Source organism: Ceratosolen solmsi, unplaced genomic scaffold (genome assembly GCF_000503995.2).
Source record: "Ceratosolen solmsi marchali unplaced genomic scaffold, CerSol_1.0 scaffold47, whole genome shotgun sequence".
In the NCBI taxonomy this organism is placed as follows: Eukaryota; Metazoa; Arthropoda; class Insecta; order Hymenoptera; family Agaonidae; genus Ceratosolen; species Ceratosolen solmsi.
Genome location: NW_011948419.1, coordinates 6,621,148 through 6,636,211, shown reverse-complemented (window position 1 = coordinate 6,636,211; position 15,064 = coordinate 6,621,148). Strand labels below are relative to the sequence as shown.

The 15,064-nt window shown below is 26.1% G+C and overlaps 1 protein-coding gene across 1 annotated transcript; it reads left to right on the top strand.

Moving 5' to 3' along the window:
• The first annotated feature begins 6,340 nt into the window (after positions 1-6,340).
• Positions 6,341-13,963, top strand: LOC105360816 (uncharacterized). Its single transcript, XM_011497817.1, has 5 exons — positions 6,341-6,388; positions 11,490-11,943; positions 12,796-13,097; positions 13,582-13,674; positions 13,865-13,963. The coding sequence occupies exons 1-5, from the start codon at positions 6,341-6,343 to the stop codon at positions 13,961-13,963; spliced, it is 996 nt and encodes a 331-aa protein (XP_011496119.1).
• Positions 13,964-15,064: the final 1,101 nt, after the last annotated feature.

The following is a 15,064-nucleotide window of genomic DNA, read 5'->3' as shown; positions in this document are numbered from 1 at the left end:
TCAATATAAAATCATTCTTGTAACTCAAATTAATATTATTACTTTTTAATAAATAAATACCAATTCATTAATTACAAATCATAATAAATATTTTATATTAAAAGAAAAATTAAGAAAATAGTTTTGCTCCTTACTTTTTTTTCACTCTTTATACATAAATAATAGAATATATTTTCTTGTACACAATAATTTTAATAATTAGCACATATAGTTATATTTTAAAAATTTTGTAATTGTGTGATCTTAAATAAATGTAACGAATTTTTTAATTCAACAACTCATCAATACGATATTGTCTTTTTATAAAATGAATCGGTTGGATGTGATATTTAATATTGATAGTTGATTAAAGAATCATTTCGGAAGAAAACCTGTCGTTAAATGTAGTAAAACAATTAAATAATAAAAGTAATTACACTGAAATATTAATAATTATGACGAGTGATAGTCGTAAATATAAATAAAAAAATATATATGTTTAGGAAATCCACAATTATTGACATTCGGTGCTTCGATTGAATGGATTGCTTCAGTGATATTTAATTATATTCGAATCTTTTTGATGGGATCCATTATTAATTGTATAATTAAAGCTAGTGTAATTGAATATATAAAATATTTTCAAACAGAATTTGAAGTTTTTCAATCTTACGAATAATAAATACATAAGTTTTAAGACAAACACATTAAAAATGCAGTTTATTATTAATTATATTACATACTGAAACATTAATGAAAAATTCAATGTAAATACATCGTAATATTCATTGGTCTTTAAACCTTGCAACAATTATTTTTATATAATTATTTTTTTCTCTGATAATATCTTAAATCTTTATTTTTTATTTATATTAATAAAGTTAATTTATTTATCAATTAATATCATTTAACTATTGTCTCTTTGCTAGTCTGTTAACAATAATATAAAATTGTTATATGTTGTCAATAGTATTAAGAATATTAATATTAATATTATTAAATAGTAAGCTCTTAAAGCTTTCAAATAAATTTCATATTTTGAACGTATAAAGTTAATATTACAAAATTAATGATTTTGAAAAATAAACTCTTGCTTATCGCTTTGTCTTTGACAAATTATTTTTTATATTTGATTACAAATTTGTTTTTAAATCTAACATTGTAAGATGAAAAATACAACAAAGTAAAAATCCATCTATATCTAACAAATGTCTAAAGAATCATTAGCTACATCTTCCATTATCGATATCATTATTGTAACTGTCGGAGAATCACCAACGAGGATCAGTGTTGGCGTGTCCTTCGGGACCATAAGCCCATTGCAGATCATTTGTTTGGAAAGATGGTCCTGCAGATATCTGCGAATACAGATGGTTCTGACGTGAATTTAAAGTCGCCAGTTGCTGCTGGGGTCCAACAGAATTGAGTTCCGGTGATTCGAGGAAGCGTCTCCGGGAACTAGTATTTGCCCCTTGAGAGAGGAAACTAGAAAACGCGGGTGTAACACGGGTTGCCGCTTGTACGGAATTGATTCCGTAAGCGCCTTGCTGTTGGAGTTGTGGTTGCTGCTGCTAGAATATATTTAAAATACAATATTTGAAGTTTAAAATTATTGCTATTATTTCATGAAGCTTTTAAACTCATGAAAATGTCGGAATTATTAAAAATCTAAAATTCATTGTTCGCTCAATATGAAGTAGCAAAACTAAACAGCAACAATAATAAGATAATAAACAATATTTATGCAGGGATTTTAAGAATGACTTAATAAATATTTGAAATTTATTTAGAGTTTTACAAATGATTTATTTGAAGCATTGAAGATTTGAATTAAGCAGGATTGGATGAATAATTTAATGACTATCTGGTATTTAGTCAGAACTTTATGAATTATGTTATAAATATTTTAAAATTATTTTATAAATAATTTTATAAAAATAATTTTAAACTACATGATAAAGTAAGGGCAGTAATCTTGCGATATAATTTTATTAGTGAAAAACACTTCTAGCTTTAAGTTCACTTGAATTAGTGATATGAATTGAATAAAATCGTGACAGAAATAAGGTACATAATGAGACCTAAAAAGTGATAAATATATATTTTTACATACGTGTACTCTATTGAGAATTCTGCTGTCGTAAGGAACTGATTGAAAACCAGACGTAGAAGATGCACTTTGTAATGGATTGAAAGAGGATGCACCGTATAATGGGCTAAAAGAGGACGCACTACGTAACGGATTAAAAGAGGATGATACGCTATGCAGTGGATTGAAACCGAAAGAGTTTCTTGAATTTTGGTTGATTAATCCGGTTTGAATCTGACGCTGAATTTCTTCGTTTTGATCTCTACCTTGGTTCACCTACACACATGAATAAAGCTCCAATTTTATTATTATAGTATCTATTAATGAGTAATGACTGTCATATTTATAAAGTTTTCAAAAATAAAATATACTATTATACCTAGTGTTTATGATTCTAAATTTTTAACATTATGTATATTATGTTACTGTACAATAAATTTCTTATTTTTTAATATATGAAAATAATAATACCTCGCACTCATTATATCATTGTATTTTCAGTTTAAGCAGAACAAGATAAACTATTGTTTTATTCTTGCTAATAAGAATAAAAATATGCTCCATCCCTTGTTATTCTTTTGACCTTATTTATTTGAATATTATTATAAGCTTCAATTTACATAAGTTGAAAAATAATAAATTTCAAAGTAATAAACAAAACAGAAAGCTCGTTAAAACCTACTTTTGGTTGATATAAAAATCCTTTGTCAATAGTCATTATTTAATTATTAAAAAAAAAATGTTTATGAGTTTATTTTTGGCATTTGTAAATGCATGTCAAGCAATAAGCACAAATGAAGCAATGAAAGTTGAAAATGTTACCTGAAAACTATCGTAGATATTGTCATTTGAATTTCTAACGCCATGCGATGAATATCCTAACGGGGATAGCTGTTGAGGTAATGAGGAGGAAATACCTAATGATGATCCATATGTTTGGACATTTGATGTAGATGGACCATGTAAAAGACTTGGGCGAGCTACTGCCACTGTCAAAAGACTGGACAACACCAACTGAAACGCATTTTGCAATGTATTTATATTAGAACCTAACAAGAAAAGTAGGTATATTTATTTAAGATAAGATAGTCATTTAACTATTTAATAAAAGAATATGATAGGATTCTTTTATGATTTTATTGTATATGGTTAGAGGTTTCAAGTTAATCTAATTCAATATATCAAGGCTAAGCGTTTACAGTTATATTAAACAATAATTTTATATAAAATAGGTTCAAATAAAAGTTATATAAAATTATATATAATTGTGATAAATTTCAAAAAATAAAAACAGAGTTTTAATTACTTCTTACTCTTTATGCACCTTTTTTGTTAATGGCGACATAGGTGTCGATTGTTAAAAAGTTATCCAAAACTTAACAAAATTCAATTTAAGTTATTATCACGATTTAATGTACATAATCAGGAATCGTAGTAATACTAAGATTACAAGTAATATATAATATATATATATATATATATATATATATATATATATATATATATGTAATTTTTCATAAAATTAATTATTATTTGAATTGTAACGTTGTTTCATAATATTATTATAAAATTAAATATTATTAATTATAATAAAATTATAAATTTATCTGAATTCAGTTCATACAACATATAAATAATACAAACATATGGTGTATACAATGTGCACACTTACGAAGCTCCGCATCGTGGATTCGCCTTATGGAATATGAATGAACTATCAATTGAAACAACGCACCCAACCACTTCAACTAAGATTCAGAGATCCTGTCGCTCAATTTAAATACATCCACCGACAAATAGAAGAAAAAATTACACAGCGTCGAGCCAATGGAGAACGCATTACCTACTCTACTTAATAAAATCTGACACTTGACATTGAGGCGCTAGATTTCCGATTCGTAATCCATACTTAGATTATACTATGTATTATGCGCATGTACTTTATTAAGCGCACTTACAATTACAAAATCTTGCTCATAAAGAGTATTAATTTACTTAGCATTCCCTTTCATACAATGTACAAATATATAGAAATGTTGTGATGCAAAGATTAGTACCAAAAATTCAAAAGTTTGCCATTTCTAGTCTATAATATTTTAAATATTTTTCCACCATCAAATAGTGTTTAAGTTTATTATAATAATGTAAATGCATAATTATACATTCACTGGTATTTTGAAATAGAAAACTGATTTACATATACTCAAGAGTATAAAATAATTATTTGAATCACTAAATACTCAAAAATATAATCCCTAAAACCATTACACATAATAGATTATGATGTAATTACATCATATATACGTCATATAATCTTATGTACTGAGTAACATTATTTTCATTCTTTAAAAACGTTCGTCTATAGTACAAAAAATAAAGTTACATTGAAATGCCACTGTCAGTCCATATTTCTACAATTATTACAATAACTATTTCATTTTATATTTCCGATCTCTTTTATTTCTACTTGTAGAGCTAAAATGATAAAATTAATACTAATTAGAGGATGAAAATAAACAAAAACGATTGAAGACTTAAACGCACGAAGACGTTTCCGTATGGGCGAATTGATTATTTTATGACTTCGCAATAATATAAAATAATTATCAATTTTTATTCCTACATATAATAATGTAAGTAATATAAATATATATATATAAGTATATAGAATAACTAATGTTAATACCAATTTCAATTTATATTTTAATTTCTTTAAAAATGTATATAACTCCATTGTATAAATTAAAATATGTATGAAATTAAATATTAGTATTATGCACCAAAAATATTAAGATTTTTTTAACTTCCATAGTAAACGAATAAAACAATATAAATATAAAAATATATTATGTATTAAATAAACAAATTCTTCTGCAAAATATAAGCGTAACATATTTGCTTTCACGGTCTGTACCTCTGTGAAAGTATAGGTGTAATAGATATCGTAGGTAACACGAAGAGCTTAATTATTTCGTTAACTATCAGGTTCAAAAAGATTGAAATTTTGTATTACCAAGAAAAAAATGTGATGAAAGATTTATGACAAAAAATACACACGCACTAAAACTTTAGTTTTTACATAAGTGATTTTAGTAAAATTTTAAGCTAACCGCAAGACATTATTTACAAAAATCATTTATTCAAAACATTATTTTTACAAACCAAAATAAATGTTATAATTCATTTGTTATATTAAGCTTTTTGAAATTGATATTTTTATCTATGGTTATTAATTAAATAAGTTATTTTTATGCAAATAAAAAATTAATATTTTAGAAAATTTTACGAACAAAATTAATTTATAAGATGCTTAACAATACCTTTACTTGTATAATAAATTAAAAATTATAACCTATTTATATTAATATTATTAAATGTTATAAATGGTTAATATTAAGAAAACTATGATTAAAAATATGGTCCTTTATTTATTGTTGATTGCAATACTTTATAAATATAATCTCTTAAGAAATTCAATATTAAAATCAGTTTGATTAATGATGACATAAGCTCAGAAATTTTTGTGCTTTAAATATTATAATTTGTATATTTCGCATTATTATCCATTTAATATAATTTATAATCATTTATAGTTTAACCATCAAATTGCAATATTATATTTTGTATGCTATTATTTTATATAAATACTTTATTGTTTAAATATAAAGACATTTATAAATATAAAGAATAATTAAGAATATCATTTAATTAAAAAGTTTACATTAAAATTATATATATATATATATATATATATTCAGAGGATTATAATTCTAATTAGATTTTTATTTTATGGTATTAAAATTATTATAAATTTATAAAATGCTATTTCATATAGAAACCAAATTATATAACGAAGGTAATATAATAGGAGTAATGTAAAATATAGTTACAACGTATATATCTTAAAAAATAAAGTAATTTTTCATATTAAGAATTAACATAATATTTCGAGATTATCGATCTATTTGTCATTTTTCAATAAGTTTTAACCTCTTGTCATTTTTAATTTAAAAAAATATTTCATGTTTTTTTAAGTTGATCGACGTCTTCTTGATTTATTTGAAATGATACAAAATAAATAGAAGTCTTCTTCCGTTTATTAGCCTACAAACATATATTATGTATTTAATTATTTACCATACCCTTCATCCAAAGAAAATCGCTTGTCATCGTAGACCGTTGAGTTAATGTAAGATCTTATGCGATATATATTTCTCACGTGTACAAACCTGTCTTACCTTCCCTTAGAAAATTTTCAAGTTAGCGCTTAACATGCATTCGCATATGCACGTGAACAAGCAGTTTCACATAACTCCACAGGTACGAGACTTGCGCTGTCGGTGGATATGTACCTGAATAATTATATACTCCATTGTTATATCATCATAAACTATAATGGAGCAAATTGAGTTTGGATGTTATACAATATTCTTTGAAAGAAAAAAGGACTAACTCTTGTACGAATATTGTCCCATAGATATTTGCAGGATTAAACAACAAATAGAAATTATTAATAAGATTCTTTAGATGTTTTTCTAATTTCCACATTATTGTGCTGCTGGATGATACTTTGGTTTTTACCTTTGAAGATTTTCAGACAATATATATACATTACATTAGTACTCCATTTTGAAAATTACAATACTGGCTTTTTTATTAAAAATTCAAACCGATGTAATACAAATACTTGCTTTAACTTAACAATCAAGTTTATTGAATAAATGAATTCAGAATTTCGTTTTTATTCAATTTTATTTTATTCAATTCAAATGAAAATGAAATATTATTTAGTAAATTAATTTTATCAAACGGGATATTATATTCAAAGTTATAAAGATTTTTAATAGACAAAATTCTAATATATTTTTTTACCCGAACAGGGTTTCATTAAAAATTTGTAATTAATGTTGAATTAAAGTAAGTTTCGTTTATTAATAAAATAATAACCAAGCATTTTGAATATTTAAACATTTCCAATTATGTTACGTTACAACTATATAATAATAAAAGTTAAGTATATTTATTAAATATTCAAAAATAAATTATATGAATCTATTTTTTCTAAAAAAAATCAACCAAAATACATTTATGGAAATAGAAATGTAGAATTTATTTATTTCGTAAATTACTCTTTATCTTCATCTATTTTACAGTAATTATCATTATTATCATTACCAAATATTTTAGCTCTACACTCATAAATTACGGCCTTTCATTTAATAATGAAGCTTTATATGTAGTATAGTTAGATCGATTAGATCTGCCAATTTTATGATTAATGTATGCCACCGGATTATCTTGACTGACGTCCGAATCACATTACAATGCATTACATTGCCATCAATCTACAAGGAATTTGAATTGCAATGACTAAATTCTTCTGTTCCAATAGCCGTCCATACTATTAGCATATGAAAAATTGCTTTGATTAACACCATCAACATTCAATTACAGTCAACAATATAATTTTCAATCTATTTAACGCTGCTAAAATACATTTTTATACGAAAAACAGCATAATAAATTAATTGTATAATGTACTGATATAAATTACATAATAATAGTTAAATAGCACTGACTTTACATAGCAAGATAATATGAGCACGATTATACTTTTTTTTATTCATTTCTATATTAGAGTTACATATTGATTTATTAATTGATTTATTATTGATTTATTATTGATATATTATTGATGTATTGTGACAATTTTACGTCATTTCTATTGTATCGTTTCATCTATTCCATATAAATTCCCTAAGTATAATTTATAAATTATTAAAGGATAAAAATATTTAAAAGAGACGCTAACAGGTAAAAATTTTTAAAATGCTTAATCAATATACATAACAAAATATATAAAGTAAAACTCATTTATAAATATTTCGCATTACAGATGATAATTTAAATATTGTTATTTTATGCACACTTACGAAATGCATATGTACTTGATATGTACTTGAATGTTCATACTATGATACATGTGATACATGATAAGAATAAAGAATACCTTTGAGTATTCCAATTATAATGCAAAATAAACTATAAACGTTGCCCTTGGAAACGATTAATGAAATCAGTATTGATCTTGGCTAATTTACATCTTAAAAATCTATAATAGTATGTATATTTATATATGATAGAAGAAATTTACACCATAAGATCAGCTTGGAAATTACAAATTTTTAAAAGATTTTGTTATAATTTATATCATATTTATTTGACGAATTTGTATGAAAACTCGTTATGTATCTCATCCACATTAAAATATTGTTCAATGTATATATATTATTTTCTCGAGCAATTCTTGAGAGTTATATAGAGTTTACTTGTTTTGTTGAAATATGTTCACATACTTAAAAACTTATTTGAGTATATTATTCAGTAATATTTCCGCCCATATAATTTATCAGAACCATCGATCAACGTAAGGTAAGATAAATAATGCGTAATATATGAGTTAAAATAAAATTTTTTTAAGATAACTACAGATAATTAGTATAATTTTTCGAATAGTATATATATGTGTGTGTGTGTGTGTGTGTGTGTGTGTGTGTGTGTGTGCGTGTGTGCGTGTGTAATAAATATAACATCAATCAGTATTTATCGGGAAGTAGGTAATTGAAAACTGGTTTGTACTAATTTTTTCAACTTTTTATCCGGTATTTATATCTTGAAAACTTAAAAAATATGATTATCAATTAATGTTGAATTATAATAAATTAATACTAAATTAAAAGATACTAAAAATAGATACTAAAAGTGCTTGAATGTACAAGCTTATAAATACCTTAATTTTTCCATGATTCACATTTATAACTATGCATTCGTAAATTAATATTTTATATTAAAAAAAAAAAAAAAAAAAAAAAAAAAAAAAAAAATGAAAACGCCGGTCGTGAAATAGGCGAGATCTCGCATTCTGTATACGAATAAGCTCGTTACTGTGCAGTCGTAGATCGTAATCAGGTCGTATATCAACTGATCTAATTGGCCCTGAAAATCGTAAAACGAATAGGCACGGACGGGGAAGAATATGTAGGTGCGTCAGCATAAAAATTGAACGCTGTTCGGAAGAAGGCGAAGCGACCTCGGGAATCCTCGGTATCACCACGGAGCGACAACAACATTCTTCTCGGGCTCGTCCTCCTCGCTGAAAAATCTCTCTATTAACGAGCAGCGTAGTCCGGTTTACCCGGGTGACCGTCCTTGAATCTCCGAGTGCATTCAGAATGAACTTATACGCTTGCAACCTGTTCCACGTGTTGATTGCGTCGGCGCACCTTTGCTGTTAGTCCAGGGAGGAAAAAGCTTGAAGCTGCCGTCGAGGGCGACCAAGTAGGGTGGCGTATATAAGGTGATCCGTAGTACAACTCTTTATGATACTCGAGTCTTGGTTGTGGATTATTGAAGAGTTGGATAGAGAGAGAGAGAGAGAGAGAGAGAGAGAGAGAGAGAGAGAGAGAGAGACGAAAGCGAGAATAGGATGAAGGCAATCCTGATTGTGAGTATTCTACATCGAAGTTTATCAAAGTGACTACATTCTTTCATTTATTATTATTATTACGTTTATTTCGGGAGAAGACAAATGTCTCTTATTTTCGATACTTTTACTGAGCCAAATTGTAAAAAGTGAGTTGTATGCATATACAGTAAAATTTACTTACAGAAAATTTATTACTTTTTAAAAATTTTATTGCCTGCCGTTTTTACAATTCTTATAAATATTTTCCATTCGTCGCCTATGAATTCATGCGGAAATAATAATTTGCCTCTTTAATTAATCAATGCTCTTGAACTACTTGCACCATCAAATGTTTGTTATTTAATTGCAACTAAATGACGAAATATTGAATACGAAATATTACTTTAATAACTATTGAATCAAAATTTATTATAACTATAATTTTTTCCTAATTAATTTTTCCTGAGCAACGTAATTTATGTGTAGAGAATTAAAAATAAACAATTGTCATTTCAAACTCCATTGTAGTACTTGAATTCATAATAATTGAAAAATAATGTATTTTATGTATATTTTATATTAGACTTATATATAAATAAAATATGTTCTAACGTGTGCACAAACAAACTGTATTCATAAATATATATTTATAATTATAAATTCATTCTTATAAATTGAATGATAAATATCTTTTATCTTTAAATATTCTATTTTAAGGACTTGATTTAATTATAAATGTACATGTATAAATAAAATTTATCAAAAGATAAGTTATTTTAAACAATGTACTAAATAATCTGAATTATTGCAATGTTAATCAATAAAAAAATACATAGAAAATATGTGAATTGATATAATAAATATTTCCATGAAATGTTAGAAACAAACGATTACAATTTATGTATAAAATATTTATTAACTAGAAATCACATTAGTTTCATTAAAATTATAATATTTTATTATACAAAAAATGCTATAGAAATAAAAATCTCTCCAAATACCTAATCACTTAGCATATTTTTATTGTTCAATAATAGAATTGTTGTACTTTTTCATATATCTAAAATGTATATTGACATTTTAGATTTTAAATCATTTTATATTAATATTGATTTAATATTTATAAATTTTTATCATTCAATTTTATGAATAATTTAATATTAATACATGTATTATTTGAACATTGATTTTTATTCTAATATAATTATGTTGCTTACGTGAGTACGTCAAATATGAATTAACGTAAATATTACTATAAATTATTATTACATCAATAATACAAAATAATCAAGTTTCAATAAATTTTTAATATTTTCGTAAATTTGTAAAATAATACATACGAGCATGAATATTTCAATTCTAATGATTGCTCAATTATAGTAAACGATAAAAGTTCATTAATTAATCAATAATGTTGTATGAGATAAATGAAATATATAAAAATATATAAAATGAAGGGCTTTTAGAAGTTTAAATATTCCAATATACAATTTCATATAATTTATCTTTGGTAACTTGAACTTATTTTGTTAGCAAGCTTTCTAGTTTATAATTTGTATAATTTGTATTTGAATAATTTCATGTCATCATCAGTATGATAAAAAAAAATACATTTGATGAAATTACATAACTTGCATACTTCATATCAATAATGAAGACGTATCATTGTCTTAGTCGATAAAAAAAAAACTTACAACGAATTAGCTGCATCTCGAGATGTGAAAGCGATTATATTGACACTTAAGCAACAGCGTCCTCTCGCATACATTATTTTTTAAATAATGCACGGTAATTGTAGAATCCTATTTAAATTAATAAGAAACATAATTTTTGTAATAGCTAGGAGTTATTTTAGTAAAATTGGAATAACCATTCGATCCATGATCGGTCGTTAAAATTAGCGGAGAATGGGGCAGTAACTTCGTTAAAGGCATGTACTCTCTCGCAACATTTCAGACGAGTCTTTGTCTCGGCTTAATAGCCAATGGTGCAGCCAACCCGCCACTCTTCCTCAGCTACCAGGACAGCATCGGCCAATATAGCTTCGGCTACAGTGGACCGATGTCAGCGCGCTCGGAGTACCGAAGCTCGGACGGTGTAACACGCGGCACGTACAGTTACATCGACAGGAATGGCCTCATCCAAACGGCCGAGTACGAGGCCGGCAACGATCTTGGCTTCAGGATCAAGGCCACGAATCTGCCGGAGGCTCCGCACCCCGTGCAGGATACCCCCGAAGTCAAGGCTGCGCGCGATAAACACCTGGAGCTGCTGGAGGAGGCGAAGCGCCGGGTGGAAGCCACGGCGAAAAGCAACGTTGGACCTTCGCTACCGAGGATTCGGAGCAACGCACAAATGCCACTCTTTCAACTACGAGTGCCCAATGCAGTTCATGTGGATTATCAGTCAGGTGAATTATGGCGTTTTTATGGCTCGGAATGAAATTGACCACGACCACCACTATGTTCGTCTCTTTGCAATACTCGCGCGTTGATGATGAGGCTTGGTTAATTTGATCAGTATTATCGGGCTTCATTATAAATTCTAATGCTGATGTCGAAGACATCTTTATCCATGGAAATTCAAAGCCTCCTATCAATCTCATGATGTTCTAAAACGAACTTTATGGTTGGCAATAAACGAGAGATTATTGAAAGTAGCTTTTGCTTCAAAGTTAAAATCATGTAGTACATTACTTAGTGAATTTTACAATAAATAATAGAACTTTCGTATGTAAAATATAAGCTCATAGAAAACGAAGGAAGTAAATTTAGTATCGGAAAATTAAATATTTCTTACAGCCTTTGAATACACATAATTAATAGATGAAAAAATTATCTATCACATTCAAAATTGGCAGTATCGGTTATTTGAGCAAATAATTATTGATTAATAAGATTCTTAATTACGATAAAGTCAAATAATCGAGAGCAGAATCATAGGGTTTGCTTCCTTTAGAGATTATAACATATTTTAAATGAAATACCAGTCGCACGACCGATCATTCCGATCGTTAGGATTAACACGTAGATAGCATCCTAATATTATAAATCTTCTCTGCACCATTCTATATATTTTCTAATTATACACACTAATTAACAACAAAATAATGGAATATTAATTCCCTTTCAAATATTACAAAACTTAAAGAATCACATGAAAATTCGAGTAAATGTATTAAACAGTGATAAAAGTTTTGTAATAAATGTTTTTCAAACACAAAACAACAATTAATTATGGTTTTGTGTACTTTTGTCATAAGGAAAACTAATGCCTCAGGGAAAAAATGCAGCATCAGTTGAACATTTGCAACATGATGATCGGAGTATCGAATTACCAGCCAAAATTATATTTCACTCCAATATCGGCCCGGAGACATCAGCACCTTCTTCTCCAACAATACAGTCTGAGCCAATTCAATATACGCCAGAGGTGACGGCTGCGCGAAAAGCTCATTTCAGGTTTTATGACACCGCGGCCAAACTCGCAACCCTGACTGATTCGGATCCCAATGTTCTCATGCAATTATACAGAAATCAAGCGGATAGATCAAAAACCTCAATGGTTCGTCATGAGAATTTATACGATCGTGGGGCTTTTAGTTTACGAGGCTTAGATAAATCTAATGACTTGTCATTTTCTTTATGGGAAAACTCGGGGACTAATTTGAAATCTGACTCTGAAAAAATATCATTTCTGGTAAACGGAGAAAGAAAAATGGTAAGAATTTCACATTATTCATGACTATATGTATTTACTGAATATGTGTTACGCAAATAGCGTTACTATTAATTTGACTTTGTTTCAACGAATTGTCTCAAGATATTTTGGCTATAAATCGTTTCTAGTTAGTTCCAAATGAATTTTTATGTAAAAGTTTATTGCTATGCATTTGAAAATTATGTCAACATTCGAATATCTGTTTAAAATTATATTAGTATGATATATGAAAAAATTACCGAATATATTAAAAAATTTTTTGGAGGACTTTTAATTTATATATATTCAATTTATATTATTGACAAATAATTTGCATATTCTTTTAAAGTTAATGCAAATTGATATCAAGGATCAATTAAATTTAATAGACAGCAATGGGAATTCCTTCATAAATGTTTTAGCGAACGTTACTAATAATTGGGTAAAAAAATGAATTATCAATAGTCTTTGCTCTTTCAATATATAAAACATACATAAATCACCCACTCGTGGTCATAAAGAAAACACAAAAAATATCATAAAAATTATTTTTTTAAGTTTGATAATAAAATTGTTGAATATTTGTAGAAAAAATTAATTTTTATTATCCTTAAATACGTTTTTCCCCGTAGAAGGATGAAGTGGATAAATTACAAGTCATTCATTTGATCACAACTAGAGATAAATCAAAGCATGCATTAGGTAAGTTATTATGTACTGGTGTAGAGTGAATAAAATATTAATTTCAAATTCAACTAATTAGTCATATTACGATTGAAATTATTAGATAATTTCATTTTGAATATCAATTGAATCATTTATTATTATCAATCACTAATATTAGTCTAATAAATTATACCAAATTAAAAAGGTTCTGGTAAAGCTTTGGTGTTCTTTAAAATAATTACCGACATAATATAAGAATAAATTAAATAATTGTCATCTTAATAAAAAGTAATAGATTTTATTTTATTTTTTTTAGTTTGATTTTAGTTTGATTTATAATTATAAATCAAAATTAATAAGTTTCTCTTTATTTTAATTCAATTAGAAAGCCTTTAAATTTTTAGTACAATAAAAAAAATTAAAAATACAAATAGAAAATTCAAAATACAATACTACAAAAATTATAAAATATTGAATATATAAAATTGAAATAATGTATTCACTATTTACGTCATAAATTAACATTCAAATTAATATTTTAATACTAATTTAATCAACAAATATTTGAAATTTTGATTTTCTGAAAATTACTTTTGAACAAATATAAATAATTTATTTCCAAATAAAATGGAAATATATGTATGAGCATGTTTACTAGAACAGATTATTTAAAAATTATTATTAATTGAGGTTGCTTTTTACTCAGATTTATTAAAGAATTTGAATTATTATATCAATACTATTTTACATTTTAAACAAATTAAATTTGAACAGCATTATACTTATATAACTGAATTTAATAAATACTTTTGTTAAGCACAATAATAACAGTGCCAATAATAATAATAATAATAATAATAATGATCATCATTGTTATAATATTAATGTAAACGATAATAAGTAATAAGCAGCTAAATAAACATAGAAAAGTATACAAAAAATACATTTGTCAAGAGCTTTTATTCTTCTTTACAAAATAACGTTGTATTTTTATGAAACAATAAAAAATTGTCATAATACAGAAATTTATGAATGTGTATAATATTACAACTAATAATGACAATAATTTATAACTATTAACTATACTTAAAACACAAATCGAGGTATTATTATAATAAAATATTAAACATATTTTCAAGTAATTAAAGCTATAAATCTAACTTAAT